At 40.6% G+C, this 19,921-nt stretch overlaps 2 protein-coding genes across 5 annotated transcripts in view; both read right to left on the reverse strand.

Moving 5' to 3' along the window:
- The window catches only part of vps54 (VPS54 subunit of GARP complex), a 64,579-nt gene extending 60,232 nt beyond the window's left edge, over positions 1-4,347 (reverse strand). Inside the window, exon 1 of one of the 2 annotated variants that reach the window (XM_048601086.1) lies at positions 4,258-4,347. Coding sequence is in view for 1 of the 2 variants with exons in the window: in XM_048601085.1 (XP_048457042.1) it covers positions 4,110-4,190 (81 nt within the window). In the remaining variant the exon portion in view is untranslated. Of the gene's footprint in view, positions 1-4,109; positions 4,192-4,257 lie in introns of those variants that run through there. The other variant, XM_048601085.1, reaches the window with a different exon arrangement.
- An 11,201-nt stretch (positions 4,348-15,548) lies between these two features.
- Positions 15,549-19,921, reverse strand: part of LOC109918260 (E3 ubiquitin-protein ligase pellino homolog 1) — a 50,463-nt gene continuing 46,090 nt past the window's right edge. For all 3 annotated transcript variants that reach the window (XM_048601026.1, XM_048601024.1, XM_048601025.1), the window contains exons 5-7: positions 18,088-18,285; positions 17,804-17,992; positions 15,549-17,447 (exon numbers count right to left, since the gene is read on the reverse strand). In XM_048601026.1, coding sequence (XP_048456983.1) covers positions 16,884-17,447; positions 17,804-17,992; positions 18,088-18,285 — 951 coding nt within the window. In that variant the 3' untranslated portion in view covers positions 15,549-16,883. The remainder of the gene's footprint in view (positions 17,448-17,803; positions 17,993-18,087; positions 18,286-19,921) is intronic.

Consider the following 19,921-nt stretch of genomic DNA (forward strand, 5'->3'; position numbering starts at 1 on the left):
AAGTACCTTAATGCCTATTGACTTTCTCTGTCCATTCGGCAACCCACAAATTGAGGGAAGCCAAACTATACTCGGAAACTACTTTACATCACTGAACTTGTCTCAGGTGAGAGAGTTGGGGCTTTTATGAACAAAAGGGTTTCAAAACAACTTGCCCAGGAACCGGTTGGTTCCTTCGCTACCTTCCCAACACACACCAGCATGTTTGATTATTAATGTCAACAGGGAATTACATCAAACTAAGAAGTCATATTTAGTATCTTCAAAGAAAAACACACTTGTAGCAACACATTCTAGAACAAGTCACTGAAAACAAAATCTAATGTAGCCAAACATAATCCTACCGAAAAAAACATTAAATTCTAAGTAATTTTGTTTGACAATTTATTGAAGTTATTTTTTATTTCAGAAACACATTTCCTGGATCTTAGTAATCTGCTAAATTAATAATGAACAAAAGCCAAATTCATGCAAAATTAAACTGATAATATGATACAGTTAGACATGTCCAGTATACTAAACACAAAACCATGTCAGCCAAACTGAAACCAAAACCAATGGAATAGTAAGTCAGCCATCAACACATCTGAAATTCACAGCGTCAACGCTGTAAACTGTGACAATGTTGCTATTTTGTCGAAGTAAGCTGTGAGGAACACCGGCAATCTGTGTTGGGACCATTCCTCCTCTCAGTTTACGTGCATTAATAATTTCAACTTGCATACTTGATGAAGCATATCAACATTTACAGAAGTCACACAAATAAGAAACGTGATTAACTGAAGCGGATTGTAATCAATTTCAGGAACATACTGACATCTCAGCCAGTCAGGCAGATAAATGATTAAATTAATTCAGGGAGTGGTAATAAAAGCAAAATACTGCTGAAAATCTGAAATAAGAACAGAAAGTGCTGAAGAAACTCAGTGGGTCTGTCAGCAGCTGTGGAGAGAGAAACAGGGTTAACCTTTTGAGTCCATTATGTCTGCTGTTCAGAAGAAAGAGTGTTATGTCTTACATGGAAGATTAAAGAGAGGATGAACAATCTCAAGGGTAGGACTTTAAAAGTGGAAGATGGTTCACCTACTAAACCTTTAGCTGGAATGACAGATTGGTAAAGCTGTTTAAAAAGCTTATGGGATCTTAAAGACAGATATACTACACAAGCAAGCTATAAGTAATGCTAAACCTATAGAAATCATTGTTAGGCTTTAACTAGAACGCTGCATTAATAGAAAATCATTCATTATCTCAGTGTAAATATGCTGTTCAGTTTTTGGTGTCTTACTTCATGAAGAATGAAAAGGTCATTGAGAAGGTGTCCAACAGGATGATAGCAGGAATAAGAGGCACTGGGACTTTGTTTTTTTCAGAACACAGAATAAATCTATGGCCACAACAGCAGACTTGTAACATATTTCATAAGTCTCACTGGAAATTTGACAAGACATTATGTAAAACGTTGGCAGAATTCCAAATAATTAATAACTTATTAAGAATCATACCAAAGCCAACAGATTACCTGATGTTTGCCACATTGGTAGCTCCCCTCAGAACCAACCCAGTTCTTGGCTGCCATATTGCCACATGGATTCTGGCACATTGCAGAATGGCACAATCAGGGAGTTGCATGTAATCAACATTCCACCTCAGCTACAGGAACTAAAGGTCAGGATGACCTCCACACAGGATTCAAAATAAGAAGTCGGCCCAAACAGCTGAATAGTCTGCTCCTGCTCCTATGTCTTATGTTGTGTTATAAGTTACATACACGTCAAACTCACAGCAACAGAAGCAAAATGTGCTGCCCCCATCCTGTTAATAGCTCGAATCAGGCATTAAATTGTAAGTGTTAATTTTACAAGCACCATCTACAGAACTATGGTACCTTTATCAATCGTTGTCATTTAAATCATTTTTTAAAAATCAGAAAAGGCATAAATTTAAATTATTAATAATACATTCACCTCACAAGGCTGTCTGAAAATAAACAGGATTAGCATAGGATCACCTTGTGATATCTGAATGATATGACACAGTGGACAGCCATTCAGCCTATCAAGCTTGGGCCAGTAGATGGAAAATCAGTCCATATCAACCGTGTATCATACGTTTAGAAAAACCCAAAAGAAGAAAGATACATTTTAACTAAAACTTTTCTGGACACAAACATTTATCCATCACGAGTTGACAATACAATGTTTGTTTAAATTAATTCTTGAATCACATATTCATATCATCAGAGAAACAGCCAATTACATTTCTGTAACAACATCCAGCTCCTCTCCAGTCTCAGCTCATCAGTGACTTAAATCATTCTGTGACTTTCGCACCTCTAGGCTTGACTATTCCAACACACTCCTCTCACCTTCCAGTCTTTGAGGTCACCCAAAGCTCAGTTATCCATGTCCTAATGTGCACCAAGTCCAGTTCACCCCATCACCCCTGTGCTCATTGATCATTGCTAAGCTTGCAGATGACATAAAGATAGGTGGAGGGACAGGAAGCAGGGAGGCTGAAGGAGGACTTGGACAGGTTAGGACAGTGGGCAAAAGTGGTAGACAGAATACAATGTGGGAAATTGTGAGGTTATGCATTTTTGTAGGAAGAATAGAGGTGTAAACTATTTTCTAAATGGGGAAAACCTTCGGAAATATGAAGCACAAAAAACTTCAGGTGAAGAGAGTATTGAACCTGAGGATCTCATTGCTGCAGAAGACTGTGGACGCCAAGTCACTGAGTGTCTTTAAGACAGAGACAGGTAGGTTCTTGATTAGGAAGAAGATCAAGGGTTACAGGGAGAAGACCGGAGAATGGGGTTGAGAAACATAGTAGCCATGATCAAATGGGTCTGACTGCCAATGGGGAGGAATTAAAATCAGGATGTTCAAGCCAACAGACTTGGAGGGCTAAAGGAGATTTCCAAGAAAGGGAGGGTCAAGGCGACGGAAGGATTTGAAAACAAAGGGGAGAATTTCAAACTAAGACATTACTTCATCAGGAGCCAGTGTCCATAAGATCATAAGATATAGCAGGAGAATTAGGCCATTTGGCTCATTTACCCTGCTCCACAATTCATTAACATTATGGCTGATCTAGTTGCGTTCTCAGCTCCACTTCCCTGTTTGCGTCCATTACCCTCAACTCCCTTGCTTATCAAAACTCTAACTCAACCTTGATTAAATTCAATGTTCCAGCCTTCACTGCTTTCTGGGGAAGCGATATCCACAGACTAACAGCCCTCAGAGTAAAAAAAAAAATCTCATCTGTCTTAAAAAGGGAAATCTCTTGGCTCTGAGGAAGTCTTTGGACTCAAAATGTTTCTTTCTCGCCACAGATCTTGTCAGGCTTGCTGAGTTTCTCCAGCACTTTCTGCTTATATTCCTTGTTCTGAAACTGTGCTCCCCAGTTCTACTCTCTCTCTGACAGAGGGGGTACACTCTGCAAGCTTGTGATTTCAAATAAACCTGTTGGGCTATAACTGGTGTTGTCTGATTTCTGATCTAGTCTGTCCTGGAAGAGGAAACATCCTTTGGGTACCCACCATCACGACTGAGTGGATGCCTCTTCAAAAGAGCCTGCACAGGTATGATGGACCAAATGGTCTCCTGTGCATTGTAGCATTCCATGCACCATTCAGACATTTTGATAAGAATATCTTCCAAAGAATCCAAACAAATACCAAATTACCATAAATCAGGAAGAACACAGAATATAGCACTTGGGGAAGGAGATACTAGCACCTGCCCAGAGGACATGAAGAATAAGAAACAGGAGGCAGACATCAGGAGGGGAGGAAGAGAGTCACCGGAACCAAAACATTAACTCTGATTTCTCTCCACAGATGCTGCCAGACTTGTTGAGCTTTCCCAGCAATTTCTGTTTTTGTTGTTGATGGGGGTGGGGTGGTGCTAGTACAGGCAGGGCGGGCTGAGCGGTCACTCTGCGTTGATTCTGCGAACCCAGTGTGTGTCTAACACTCGGGAAGAGCACGGCGTTAAGGGGGGTGGCGGTGGTTTCGGGGATCAGGAAGCGGCGGCCACTGACACTGTCCCCCCCGCCCCCCGAACCCGGAGAAACAGAAACCCCGGCTCCGCGGCCTAACGTACCGGCCCGGTCCTATCCGGAGCCCTGTCCCATAACCACCGGGAGGTGGGAGGGGGTGATCGAGTCAAGAACCAGCCCCTCATCTAGACACCCGCTTCCCTCATCCATCCTTCCCACACCCCGGAGCTATGGAGAAACTCGCACCCTCACCTGCTCCCGCTGCCGCCTGGAGCCACCATCGGACCTCCCAGTCCTCCCGGCCCGTCCCGGCAGGCACTGCGCGGGCTGCTGGGGCGGGATCCGCGGTCCCTACATCACCCGGTCTGATTGACGGCAGTTCCAGCCAATCAGAGTGCAGGCATGTTGCAGCTGTGTGTGTGAAAGAATAGGAGAAATGGACTTTCAAACCAATAGCAGGGCAACTAGACACCGCTATAAAACCAAAGCAAATTAATCTCTGCGGCTCGTCTGTGCGCAGACACAACTGAACAACAAGGCTGATGTGTCAACCCGATATCAGATCCTGCTAACAATAACCATTGGGAATCAGTTGTGCTTCAGTAGCTGCCCCTCCTCAGTCCCAAATGATTCATGTTCCCCTCTACAAAGGCTGTTGAAACATGAGATTCTTAGGGGGCTTAACAAGGTTAGGGATCTGGAAATATTGTTTGCCCTTATGGGAGAGTTTAGGACCAGAGGGCAAATTCTCAAACTAAGGGGTCACTTATTTAAGACAGGGATAAGGAGGAATTTCTTCTCTGAGGGTGATGAATCTGTGGAATTCTTTATCACAGAAGGCTGTTGAGGCTATGTCATTAAGTATATTCAAGGCTGAGATAGACAGATCGGGGAAGGAAGCAAGAGTTAGGGGGCAAGGGCAGGAAAATAAAGTTGAAGATTATCAGATAAATCACAATCTCATTGAAGAGCTTACATCTTCCTCTACGTTTTCTGATAGGGCATAATCTCAGAATAAGGGGCCGCACATTTAAGACAGAGATAAGGAGGAATTTCCATCAGAGGATAGTGAATCTGTGGAATTTAGAGTTCATTCTTAAGGATGAGACTGTGGAGTACTTGGAAGAATGTGATAAAATAGCGTTCAGTCAGCACGGTTTTGTCAAAGGGAGGTCATGCCTGCCAATTTTGTTAAGAATTCTTTGAGGAGGTAATGAGCAAGTTAGACAAAGAAGAGCCCAATGGACGCAAACTATTTGGATTTCCAGCAAGCCTTCAACAAGGTGCTGTACCAAAGGCTGCTTAAATAAGATAAAAGCCCATGGTGTTAAGAGCAAGGTACTGGCATAGATAGAGGATTGGTTAACTGGTAGAAGGCAGAGAGTAGTGATAGAGGCGTCTTTTCAGGATAGCAACCAGTGACTAGTAGAGTTCCACAGGTGTCAGTGTTGGGACCACAACTGTTCATGATATACACTAATAATTTGGATGACAGAACTGAGCACATTGTTGGTAAGTTTGCAGATGACACAGAACTATGTGGAGGGAGTGCTGTGGAAGCAGGAGGCTGCTGAAGGACTTGGATAGTCTAGGAGAGTGGGCAAAGAAGTGGCAGAGGGAATACAACATGGGAAAGTGTGATGTTACGCACTTTGGTAGGAAGAAGAGACTTAGACTATTTTCTAAATGGGGAAAGGCTTCAGAAATCTGAAGCACAAAGGGACTTGTTTAGACTTCTCTTCAGGTTAATATGCAGGTTCAGTTGGCATTTGGAAGGCAAATGCAATCATGCCATTAGTTTCAAGAGGGCTAGAATACAAGAGCAGACATGTACTGCTGAGGCTGTGTAAAGCTCTGTTCAAACCACATTTGGAATATGGTGAGGAGTTTTGAGCCCCCTATCTAAGGAAGGATGTGCTGGCATTGGAGGGATCCAGAGAGGTTTACCAAGAATGATCCTGGGCTGAAGGCCTTGTGAAATGAGGAGAGGTTGAGGACTCTGCATCTGTACTTGATGGAGTTTAGCAGGTTGGGGGGTGGGGGAGGTCTGATTGAAACTTACGGAATATTGAGAGGCCTGGATAGAGTGGTAGGTGGAGAAAACGTTTCCATTCGTAGGAAAGATTTGGAGCCAGGGGTACAGCATCAAAAAATGAAGGGACAACTGTTTAAAATTTCTCCAGCCAGAGGGTAGTGAATTTGTGGAATTCATTGCCGCAGAGGGCTGTGGAGGCCAAGTCATTGAGTTTATTTAAGACAGAGATAGATTCTCGATTAGTACAGGATCAAGTGTTACAGGGAGAAGGTAGGAGAATGAGGTTGAGAAACATATCAGCCATGATCAAATGTTGGAGCAGACTCAATGGACCAAATGGCCAAATTCTGCTCCGATATCTTGTGGTCTTATGGTAATTCTTTCCCACAGAAGGCTGTTGAGGCTGGGTCATTGAGTATATTCAAGGCTGAGACAGATTTTTAAGCAGAAAGGGAATCTAGGCTTACAGAGAAAAAGCAGGAAACTGGAGTTGAAGCTCATCTTGTTGAGATGTACAGCAAACACAGTGGGCTGAATGGCCATCTTCTGGTCCTAAATCTTATGGTCTTACGACTCAACTACAAAAGCTACACACTGAATTACTGAGGGAATTCTGCACAGGAGTGCCATTTCCTCATGCTTATTGCCAGGGCAATGGAATTTAAAAGTAGGCATATTTTACTACTGTTACATAGCACATCTGGAAGACAATTAACAGTTTTGGTTGCCTTGTTTAGGAAAATATGTATAAACATTAGAAGCTGTTCAGAGAAGGTCCATTTGAAAAATCTCTGAGTTAGGAGTTTGCGGAGATGAGCTTATGAGGAAAGTTTGGATAGACTGGGCCTGTTATCCATTTAAGTTTAGAAGAACGAGAGGTGATTTCATTGAATCGTATGAGATGCTGAGGGAACTTGACAGGTTGGATGCTAAGGAAATATTTACCTCATAGGAGAGGCATTGAAACAGGAGTGGGCCATTCAGCCCCTCAAGCCCATTCCACCATTCAATGAGATCATAGCTGATCTGGAGGTTAGAAGTGGAGGATACAGTTTAAAAATACATTTATCACTGAACTGAAGAGAACTTCTTCTCTCTAAGGGTCATGAGTGTTTGGAACACTCTTCCCAACAAAACAATGGAGGATAGGTCAGAGTATTTTCTATGGTGTAGATATAGATATATTTTTGACTAATAAAGGAGTGAAAAGTTATGGTCAATGGGAATATGGATTTGACTGGAGTTGGAGTTGACACTTCCAACTAGTGAACTCTCTTTGCAAATGGCAATAAGACCATGCAGTCTGCCTGTATCAAATGATCACTTGTCGAGGCATTACTGTGTTGACCCTCACGTCAATAGGAATGGGTTTGGTTTGATTGAGGAAGCAACAGTTATCTTTTCTTTATATGGTTTACTTACCAGCGTGTCCATGAAACCAGACAACCAGCAGGACCAAACTGCTCCAGCCAAAGTTCAGATGCAGATGTTTACCACCAGATCTTCAGCAGATTGAGCTCCTTGACATCAGACACCAGGGTTACCTCAGATGCCTTCATTAGACCCTGCACCTCCTAGAGTGTATTTAGTGGGAAACCAGCAGCAGTGTGGGTTGAGATTCATAAGCCAGACATTAGGGGTTTTGCAGAAGTCTGAGTTGTTACTGATCATAAATGGATCAATTTGTGAAATCAATATGTATATTTTTGAACAATGAGGACTTTTTTTTTCAGTTTCTGTTGCTCTTTATAATCCTCACATTGGCGCAGAGACACCTGTGAAGTTGACTCCAAAGTAGGATATTGGAATAAAAACGCAAGTTGCTGGAAAAGCTCAGCAGGTCTGGCAGCATCTGTGAAGGAGAAAACAGAGTTAACGTTTCGGGTCCGGTGACCCTTCCTCAGAACTCAGGATATTGGAATAATGTTTGTAAGAACTGGTACATGGAAAGATGGAGAGTTGGTCCTTATCTGATGGATAGTTTTGAGGAATGTCCTCAATTTCCTGTCTCCCATATTTGGCAGCTCACATTATTGCTCTAAGACACCATCCTCCACTTTCTCAACCCCATTTATCTCTTGGGGTTCCACAACAACTCCTAGTTATTGTGCAAAACTGTTTAGCAAGCAACAAATGTTAATGAATTTAGATTTAGATTTAGTCATGTGCACGAGTGCAGAAATACAGGGAACAGTGAAAAGTGTACAAGTCACCATTCTCCGGTGCCATCTCAGTATGCAAAAGACAGGATTAAAAACAGAAGCAGAAATAAAAGAAACAGCCAAAAGAAAAGGAAACGTCCAGATCACTCCCCCGCCTCCACCATGAGTCCGCATCACCAGAAAAACACAGCCACAAAGTCCGTCCCTTAGTCTACAAACTCTCAGGTGCCTGAGTCCCTGCACACCGCCGCAGTTAGAGTGCCAACTCTGCCATCAGGTACCCAGGTGCCACCCCTCCAGGTTGGAACCAGGTCACCATTCTTAGCAGCATTTTGTCTCCACTGACATCATCACCATGAAGCTGTTTTGGGCCGTGGATGATCTCAGTGAGAGGGCTTGTCATGAATGGATCAACCAGTGGATTTTGTTGCAAGATGCTCACACTTTGTTCTGAGAGAGCTTTGAGCATTGTATGATTCGGGCTAGATTCCTGCTCTGAACTTATGCCCAAGTTTATATCAAGCTCCTTGAGCCAGTTGGTGATGGGATAGTCTTATATAAAAGCCATTTAATGAGCTGGGTGGAACTGGGAGGATACTGAGGACCAGTGCAGTGTGAGTGCAACACAGCTACAATCAGGAAACTGGGCACAAACCTGTGTAGCCCTTTGCCTGAGAATACAAATTAGCTGAATATAGTATGAATGTTCCAGTTGAGAAACAGCTGGTTCCTGACTGCACCCACTCAGAGTACTCTATGGTGCATTGGATTCCTGCAGGAATCCAATCAGTTACACAAACTCCATAAACTATTTCTGCCTGCTTATCAGGTTTCATGGGCATGAGAATAAACTTTCAGAAAGCTGTCCCATTCTATTGTGTATAGCTAATTCCACAGACACTAATTTGATAATCCTTCATAAGAGCAAGCTGATAAACATGTGGCAATGCAATTGTTACTGAAAATTGAGTAACTGGCTCATGGCAAGTCATTTCTAAAGATATCAAATTAATATCCATCATGTAATGTATTATGCAAAAAGAAAAATGCCTGTTTAGGAAACACCAATCAGCATTTGACATTCAAGTTTAAACGTCTCGTCTTCAGTTCTGGATTTTGAAGAATAAAGCTGCCAGGGTTTGTGTATAGTTCTGGAATATTATTGCAGTTTCACAGAAGCCTAAACATGACTTAAGCAATACAAGAATTCAGCCACATTACTGTATCTGACAAACAAGTCATATATCAAATCAGGGTCATAAAGATATGAAAAACTTCATTAATGTTTGCACACAAAACTCCAAATGTTGTTAGCACTACAACTTTAGAGTTTCTGCTTCCATATTCTTGTGTGTTGACAGCATAATAGCACTCACTCTCTCCGAATCCTTGCATATATCATCAAAATAATTTTCCAGTCAACCTTTCCTTTTACATAGAAGATACAGCTCAGAAATGAATCATTTAGCCCCACTCATCAGTGATAGGACATACATTCCACCTCAGTCTCATCCCATTCTATCCAGCTTGTATCCAGCTTTCAGCTCACCCTCTATTCCCTTTTCACTCGTGCACTCATTAGTTTTGTTTTGAAAGAATTCCAGCTACTTGCCTCCACAAATTTTTGTCACTCGCACCCCCTCCCTTTTTCAGTCTCATAACATTTTTATCTGTACTTTCTCTGCTTCTCCCGTTCTTTCAGAAACTCTCCTGTGCTTTCTCTATTTTTCTCGATTAGTTTCTCTCTCTCTTTCTTCAGTCAAGTCATCCTCTAATTGCAATGTCACTTAATGTCAGCTACATCAAAGTAGCACTTTTACTACCCATTTACTTCAGTGTCAATGGATCAGTTTGGAGTTTTTAAATATTTATAAAAGTTGGAGAAGCATTCAGGATGAACTACGATCTTTTTAATTTAACATTTCTTCAAATGCAGTCAACTCCAGTAAAAATACATAATATTATCCCCAAACAAACCAGTATCATTGGCCAACCATAACATCATGACCTAACTGGAAAGTGTATACCGATAATTGTCCCCACCGTTTCACAAGCTGATTCACACAGTTTGCATGTATAAAATCACAATGAAACCACCAGATGGCCAATTTGCCAGACTGACTGCTACTCAGAACAAAAGCAATTGTTACAACATACTTTAAGGGGGAAGTGGGTCAGGGAGTCACTTACTTCAGATGGCTGGATGGCTGGTTTGTGATGCAAAGTGATGCCACCAGAATGGGTTCAATTCCTGCACTGGCTGATGTTGCCATGAAGGACTCTCATTTTCAACCTCTCCCCTCACCTGACTCTCAGGTTTAAACACCACCAGTCATCTCTCTCTATTGAGAGAGCAGCCTTATGGGTTGGTAGCGCTGTGGTGTTACTTTAACAAGAAAATTTATGTAACTTCAACCACTTCCACCTCCCACCACACAAAAACATACACATTAAGACAGACACCAGACAAATAGCGTAACACACGTGGGTGGAACAAGAACGTAAACAGGGCAAAAAAAATTTCTGAAGCTCAGAAGTCCAGATCACAAAGATGCTGTTGTCTGTACGGTGATGGTTGTGTTCCAATTCAAGTGAATTTAGAATTCATACAAGAAAAGACCTTTTAAGCTTTGCTAGTTTAGAGAGATATGGAGACTTTCTGTCTGCAGGCTCTGGATGTGTCTTTCAGTCTTAAGCTCCAAGAACAACATTGGAGGGCTGTCGTCAAGCAGAATTTCCTTGACTCAAGATTCTCAGTGCTGTTCAGTCTCAAGGTCTCCCCCTTATTGCTTCCAAAAAAACATTATATTGCACAGCTCAATAAAAGACAACACAATCTTCAAGTTGCAAAACTTTCTTGCTATTCCAGTTATAGCAGCCCAACTTACTTTTTGTTTTTTTGGAATTATAAACTAAAATGCATGGTCTCATATGTAGAAATCTCCACATTGGAGAAAACTGTCTGCAGCTCAAACTGTGCAAATTTGGATTTATAGAATCACAGAATGACCAAAACACAGGAGACCATTCAGCCCATCATGTCTATGTCAGCCTTATAGTTGAGCAAATAAAAACCAAAAGAACTGTGGATGCTGTAAATCAGAAACAAAAACAGAAATTGCTGGCAGCGTCTGTGGCGAGAAATCAGGTCCAGTGACCCTCAGAACTGGGTTCCACTGCCGGATCTGCTGGACTTTTCCAGCAATTTCTATTTTTGTTTATTATTGAACAATTTATCTCATACCATCGTCCTGCCTTTTCCCTGAAGCCTTGAAAACTGTATTCATCTTCAACAGTATTCACCATAGTATACAGATTTCATTTTTTAAAAAAATAACGCAAGGCCTGTTGATAGATTTTTAAATAAACATATGTATAAGTGGGAGGAGGTCACTGAAGGCTGCTTTGCCATTCAACAAGATCATGAAAGATCTGATTACTCCAAATTCCACTGAGCTCTGTAACCTTGCAACCCTAGTTTCAGGTTTTCTATGTTTCAAATAGTCAATTCTTGTTGTGAATAATTTTTTTATCCGCATAAAAAGAAAAGTCCCAAAGACTAGTGGGTCATTTCAAACAGAATGCTTTCCGTTGTTTGCAACAACCAAGATACTAACTGTACCCAATCAGCTTGCGTTTGCACAACTTGCAAGTGTCCAACATTAGATTCGATTCCACATTTGGACAACATTTGCTAGATATTCCTAAATGTGTGAAGAATTACGTTGACAACTAATTCGGGATTGTCAGTCAAGCTTGCAATATGGTGCAGTGTGTGTATTGGAAACCCCATACAGTAATATACAGGGCTCTGTTATTCGCAGACAGAAAGAACATCTCCACACACTGCATCTGTTTCAAACAAACAACATAGGTGACAGGAATTAGTTGATGCATTGCTCAGAATGCCTTGACCACAGTCAATGCCCAACAAAATAACTGGTGCTTCTCCATAGCAACACCTCCACCAATTAGAGTTCGCTTGCCATCTCATCAGCACTTTCATCTCGTAAGTTGAAATGTTGGTTTTACCTTTAAATTGGCATCCATGCAAACTGTCCAAATGTCTATTTGCATTAGTATTTAACTCCACATCATTGTGTGCAAGGTACTGAATTGGGTCCAGACATGTACAAAACCCCAGAAAGTTTTAGCATTAAGAATATCTCTTAGTGAAAACAAATGCATGAGTCTTGTGCTACAAACCAGAAATTTCTAATCACAACTGTTATTCATGTTTGTTATCTTCAGACTTATAGATTCCACTGCACTTCTGGTTGGTCTTCACAAATTCTATTCTCCACAAATACGAGTCATCAACACTCAGCTGCCCACTGCTCCACTATCATCCCTGTGCTCGCTGGCCTATGGCAGCTGCTTGATTTGTGCAATACTCAGCCCTGCTTTCAAATCACTTTAAGGCCTCATAGATCCCTATTTTAAAACCCCCTCAATTCCACATCCCTCCAAATGGGTGCTGCACTAATTCTGGCTGCTTTGTCTGTCCTCAACCCTCCATGGGTGGTGGTCACACCTTCAGTTGCAGGGCCTCAAACTCTGGAATTCCCTTCCTACACCTCTCTACCTCTTTTTCCTCCTTTAATTTGGAAGTGCTGTCCTCTCACTGCACCTGACGAAGGGGCTGTGCTCCCAAAGATTGTGATTTCAAATAAACCTGTTGGACTATAACCTGGTGTCATGTGATTTTTGACATATTCCTCTAAGAAATTCCATAAAGCCTACTGTTAACATGAGCTGAACATCTGACTCAATATCTCGTGTTGAAAAAAAACAAAAGTTGCTGGAAAAGCTTAGCAGGTCTGGCAGCATCTGTGAAGAACAGTCAGAGTTAACGTTTCAGGTCCGGTTACCCTTCCTCAGAACTTAAGTTGAATGTAGTTGTAAGAGAAAACAAGGATCGCTGCACGCTGGAGCCATTTCTCTTAAACTGAAGCACACTGGAAACCATGACGACCAGCAACAAAATAGAAATCAGTTTCACCACTGGTCTGATCAGATCGTGTGTACATTGCTGGTCTACATGCAGTAGTGTTTTAGAACTACAAATCGTAAAAGTGGAGTCTTGTGGCCTCAGCAGAAAAGCAGAAACACTGGAAACTGCTGACTGGCCAGATGCACCGCTTCTGCAACAGTGGTACTATTTCACCACGTGCATTGATTAGAAGATACTATACACAAAGTAGAGCTAAACATGTTTTCTGAACAGATGCCTTTCACCATTCACTACAAAAGCATCTGAATTCCAAACTTTGGTATACATGTATTTATCGCAGCATATCGTAAAGCCCCTTCACGGCTTTTCTTTGAAGCCAAAATTTGGACTGCTTTTGACTGCTCATGGTTGCAGAGCATGTTGATAGACAGGAAATTCAGCAGACTCTCCCTGCTCTTCATCCAGACTCAATTGTCAGGATGTGCCTTTCAGGAGCTGCTATTTGTGTAGAGTGAATGGACAAGGAATGATCCAATTGCTGCACTTGTGCTGGTTTCAACAGTATTGAAGTCCAACATTTTCAATCGGTTACATACTATTTCAGCAGATAACCAGTAAGCAGCACCTGGAAGTACTGAAGCGCACGCTGTAAGAAAACATGAGCACTTTGACTGTTCTCTTGCAATTTTATCACCATACACATAGGTTGAAATACACATGGGCACACCTTTCCAATTATCCACATGTGGCTATTGGACAACACTGTTTACATAAAATGGTGAGAATCTTGATTTGGTAAAGTTGATAATCAGTCCCAAGATTTGCAAACACATAGGAATAAAATGAAGCACTATTTCTGCAGTACGTTATAATCTTGATTGAAACTGTGCAATTGGTCAAAGATGGCAGGTCAGGGCGAAATGGAGTGTAGGCAAGGAGTTCAAACAGCCAGCCACATGGAGGTCAAAATCAAAACAAAAGCACTAATTAGACCTTTGGTCTGTCAATATGAAGACCATACCACGGGCAAAACAGTACATTACAGATTAAGGAAATACATGTAAATTACTGCCTCTCATGCTTGAAGTGTGAAGCTGTGGGAAGAGAGAAGGATTCTGCTGAACAGTCTGAAAAATAACAAAATGAGGAGGATTTGGCAAAACAAAGACTTTGATGGCCAGCTGGGAACTTTAAAAAAGAACTGACAACAGAATAACTAGCAAGATATCAAATCCCAACCCATCCCACCAAATTCACAGACAGGTATAAATCTACCAAAGTCTGATTTTATCAAGCTGAATGGCAAATAAAACACCCACATTTCATTTCAGTAATGTTCTCCCATCAATTGCTGGTTTAGAAATCTTCAGTTTACACTTCAAAGAGTGAAAGACAATGCAATATTTAGAACATCACTTGTCCAATTCTTTAATATTTCCTCTAATTTGTTGGAAGAGTGCAGGAAGTGGAAGTTTCCACATACTTTATGGTTCTAAGGTGCTAAAAGAAACTATATTCCACAAGCTCTTTCAAAGAGTTACCCAAGAGCCAACAAGCACAGACCATTACCTTATTATACCAATACATTTACTGACCACATTTCTAAAACCCTTGATTATTCAGGGCTAATCCCTGCCTCTAACTGGTTATGATCACATCAAATGTTTTGCACTTGATGTCACAAGTCACAAGTTCAGTTTCAGGTGCAGCTAGTTCTATAGATTACCACCCTCCTTTCTCAGTAACACACAACTTCCTCTGTTCAATGAATGCTATATCAAAAGAAGAGTGAATTAAGCAGTGCATTTTGGCCTTACATGTTGATGGCTGCCACACCATTAATGCCCTTGGCAGACTGGCCCAATTGAAATATAAGAGAACACCATCTTGTTGAACTTTGACAAAAAAGCAGAAGCTTCCAAAAACCAGATTTATTTCCTTAATAGAACTGTTAAAGTTGAATATGCCAACAGCAACAAATAAACATGACTGCAATTGAGATTTTTTTAAAATCCATATATTTGTGCAACAAAGAATCACTTACCAAATTTCTGCTCAAACAGAATTCATGAATGAGTGCTGAATCCACATCTTAAACCCTGAGACAGATTAATGTACTACTGTCAGTATTAATCATCAGAGCTAGGAAATGTTGTATTACAATTAACGGGTCATGTAGTGGCCACATTTACATATTTGTTCCTTTTTCTGCAGTGGGTGTAAATTGAGAGGGTGAGAAAATAAGTAAGGGAATCAGAAACAGGTAGAGAACACAAAATAAAAAAAATACTAGTCAAGTAAATCAGCTCAAATTTGAGAGACTGTTTGACTCATCTATGGTAACAAAAGGATTTTGTTAACACCAATATGCAGCATTTCTTTTCTTCTAAAATTTGATTTGTAATGAGAAGGTTTATTCTATACAGCAAACTAAATTAAGGGTAGCAATTATACCAAGTTAAAGGGACAAAGTTAATTATTACTCAGGGTACAAGTTAGTTGACCAGAATCAGAGAGCAGTTTTGCACATCCCAAGATAATATGACTCCACAAAATCAAGACTTTATAAGTTAGCATTCCACATATGCTAAGCATCCCCTACAAACACCTAAAGCTACATACATTTCAGGCAATAATTTAGTACAAAAGACCCTACAGAACTTGAAAGCTGCAATACAGTAAAATAGGCCAACTTCACGCATCCTCAGTTACAGCTGGGAAGTTGTTTAGCAGGTGAGCTTGTGTAAACAATTAATGATATTCAAGGTGGTGCACCTTTATCACTATGAGAGCATGTCAAATGTTATTTTGGCACAATGGCATGCACTGGCCATTATTGGGATGTTAAATGCAGACAGTTGCACAGAGTTAGCTTTATGCAATTACATTACAGTGGCATGTCATTACTTTGTAGTAAATAGCTGCAAAATATTTGGTGTGCCCAATTCATATGAATTCTTACCCCCAGCCTGTTGCTACTGAATAAAACACATGAGGCTTTGTGAAGTTGCATCTACCTTGGGTCTCAACTGTAATCAACAGATCAAAGATCTGTTAATGTTACCTGTAGTTAACTGCTGATATTCCTTTGGAAGCTAGAGGTAATTATTCTGCCCAAGATAAAAAGATCACTGGCTCCTCTTACACAGATACTACAAGTGTATCGCAGTATCTTATAATGATAGCGCAAAGTAATAAATCAAACCTTTTGTTCCTAAATTTTAGGATTAAATTCTTTACACAAATGTTGTTGAAACAAGGTATATTTTACTGGATCATACTGCAGCTTTTATGACCAAAAGACTATCTCATCAAGTTGCATTAGATTTATTCAGCCCATTACAAATTAGGTTGAATCAGCTAAAAATGAGTCCACATTTTATTAAAACAACACAATCTTCAAATTTTATAATTGGTACTGTATTTGTGAAGAGGGACCAACATAACAGTGGTTTGTTTATTTTAAATATTTGGGCAAGAAGTTTCTGTATTTCAAAATACTTGTGTTTAAGAAATGCAGACATATCAAAAGCAGTTCTGTAGACAACATCAATGAAAACAACGAGGTTTCTTTCCTCAAGAAGGACTACACAAGTCAGGTTATGTTCCAGAACAGACAAAATCCAAAACCCATGGAATTCAGTATAGAAAACTAGCTTATAATTCTCAAAGATATCAAACGTCTTTCTACGATCTGTTTTCCCCTGCAGTTAATAAAGTGGTGTCCTTAGTCAAGAGGTCCCTGGAAAATAAGTCTAACGTATCCTTGTTCCCCAGTGAGTTGTGTGGAGCAGAAAGGACAAGCTGCATGGAAAGTGTGGGTGCCATGAGGAAGAGGGATTTGGGACCAGTAAGTGGTAGTCTTTTCTGAGCAAACATGTCCACAAGGGCTGAACGCATGAGTTGGAGGTCCTGCATCAACGTAAAATCCAGCCTCGCTCCCCAACCACAGTGGAACATATGGGCCTAGTGATCGGCACATAGGGCACTCCCTCTCTTTTCCATCTCTCTCATCCTTGTTTCCCCAGTTATGAAAGCCATGTACATGTCCACAGTTAAGATACACCCATGGTTGTTTCTCATCTACATCTTTCCTTTTCATACTGGGGAAGGCCAGTGTATTAAACCCAACCGGACACTGTGGCCTGGCTGCATTGATCTCCTGACGAAGGGCTTCCAGATGTTTAACAGTCGGAGTGTGAGAGAGTCCCTCTGCAGTGCGCCAAAGTAGAGTTGCTCCACACAGATCTATTAAAGAACCATCTTGCAGTACATTGGTTTCATTCTCAACCTGGGAAATAAAAATAAAAGTGAATCAGAAGAATGTATTGTGAAGAAGCAATTTGTCATGTCACATTCAGACAAAGATACTGTTTGTAAACTCAAAACAGCAAACAGCTAAAGTTAAAGTTAGAATGCATCTAGGCTAATGAAAATGTTCCGTATTAAGAAATTGTGGTTCCCCAGCCAGTTGTATGTTGGCAAACAAGAGGCAGAACCTGACTGTGAATTATTCAAGTTTAAAATGCTACTTCTTTAACTGAATACTTAATTAAGTCAAAGATTCTATGTTAAAAAGCATCACAATGCAAGATATCCTCCTTAATGTCTCAATATCTTTTTATACGCTTTTTCTGGGTAACTAACCATTCTCCCTCGCTGTTGTGCCGACCTAGTTTCTCTCAGGGTGAAAACATTGCCACAGACAGATATTTCTCTCCAGACTCCTGGCTTGGAATCTTCTGTAAAACCAAGTCTTGGATGCATAACGAGGACACCATTTGTGGTTAAACCATCCATCTGACCATCAGAAGTTTTCCATTTGGCAGCCTTCTCCTGAAAGAGGAGAAAACAAAAACGAGCCTCCATTGGGCAAAAGCACTTCAAACCAAATACAATAAAGTCAACAGCTTACTTCGCATTTGACTTACTCCGAGGAAAATATTCTTAAATGAGTCAAAACCAGCTGCATATATCCTGGCAGTGTAGGGAAGATTCCTTTCACATATAATACGACAGGCAAATCGGGATATGGTGCTCTGAGCAGACTGAGTATCGGCATTACTCTGACTTCCTGGCACAGTATCCGTCACCACAAAATCAATTGGGCTCTCGGTTGAACGGCCAATCTAATAAAAGTCAACAACAGACAAAACATTTTGTGAAATACAATTACCTCCATCACCAGTCCTTGTTATTATTTCACAAACTTGTTAGCATTAAGTATTGAACTGATGGAAGCCACTAGTTTATTCTGAGTAGTGTGGTTCAAACTTAGTTAAGTCATCAGTGTCCCTTACATGCTTGAGTGGGGGAATGATACTTGAGAATTGGGGAGGTACATACAAAGACTAAGGTAAAGCACAAGCTCATACAGAAGATACATTGATTTTTTTTAAAGAAAGCCTTTAAACAACATTAAACAAGAATGAAAACTTAAGCAAAAATATACAGCAAGACACAACTTCTGAAAACAAAAATGACAGGTTACATTGCGTGCAGAGTACCCAACAGAAGGTTCTATCGATATGTTTTCAAACTATTCTCATTTTCTATTTTGTGATTAAAATGCTTATTCTTCCAAAGCAGAATAAAATAACCGAAGCAGAGTGTGGGCTCCAACCCACTTGCACCATGGAAGTGCAACACCAATCTGAATCTGAACTGGCCATTCCCAGTTTTCCTGCTAAGATGGAGAACCTATTCAGAAAGTCCAACTGAGATCAGCCACCTCAAAGAACAAATTTGAATTTAGGGAGCGATAGTTTGGGAAGCTTAGAAGTTCCTCATGATAATTTTGACATGATATTTGGCACTGCAAGGTCACTGCCACAGTCTGTTCCAAAACACCAAAACAAAACTATGTCAAGACTATACTCAAGAAGGATTTGGAACCAAGATCCAGGACACAGGCCATGATGGAATTGCGTGTTTGGCAAACAATCCAGAACACTGGGTTTTGCACAGTTGAAATGGAGCACCACTGAACCAATATTTCACTAGAAAGTATTTAAACACACAGAAGTCAGAAGAATCTTATTGTTGATGAGCATGCTCATCACCAGATGCATCAAGCTGAACGTGTGCACTGCAATTTGATGACTTACTCTCTGCACACTGAACTCCAACTACTTTTAATTGAAAAGTCATTTGAAAGTATACATCTCAAAGGCAGATAACCAGTCTTCTGAATGCAACATTTGAATCCATTTGGAATTTTTCTGGTGAATGAAAGCTCTTAGTACATGACACTTTGTGATCAAGTCATTGTTTTGCAACACATGAACCTATTAGTTGCCTCATAATCCAGCTTTTTAACGTTCTCGCGTTACAACTTTTATGGAATCTTTCATTGAATTTGCTTTTTAAAAGCCCAATGCTATATACTTCAACTACAATTACTTATAAATGTAGCCACATGTGAGTGTGGTACATTCCCATTTACTTTTTATCAACATCAAACTAGACCAAACCTCACTGGCAGCATGCAATGGAGCGAACAACAATCCATGAATATGAATCTCCCTACTCCTACCTGCGCTCACAGGAACAGTGCAGTAAATTGTCATCAGTGAGCTAAAAATTTTACACCATTCATCAAATAAATAACTTACTGAACAACAGAATTAATAATTAAGATAGCCATTTTATAAAACACCATAGTCTGTTTTTCTCTTTTGGGACTATAAACTGAAATGGAAGATGGACTGCTACATAACTGAAATACCAGGACAGTTTTGCAACTTGAAAATCAAGTGCTGCATA

Source organism: Rhincodon typus, chromosome 9, assembly GCF_021869965.1.
Source record: "Rhincodon typus isolate 14 chromosome 9, sRhiTyp1.1, whole genome shotgun sequence".
Taxonomy (NCBI): Eukaryota; Metazoa; Chordata; class Chondrichthyes; order Orectolobiformes; family Rhincodontidae; genus Rhincodon; species Rhincodon typus.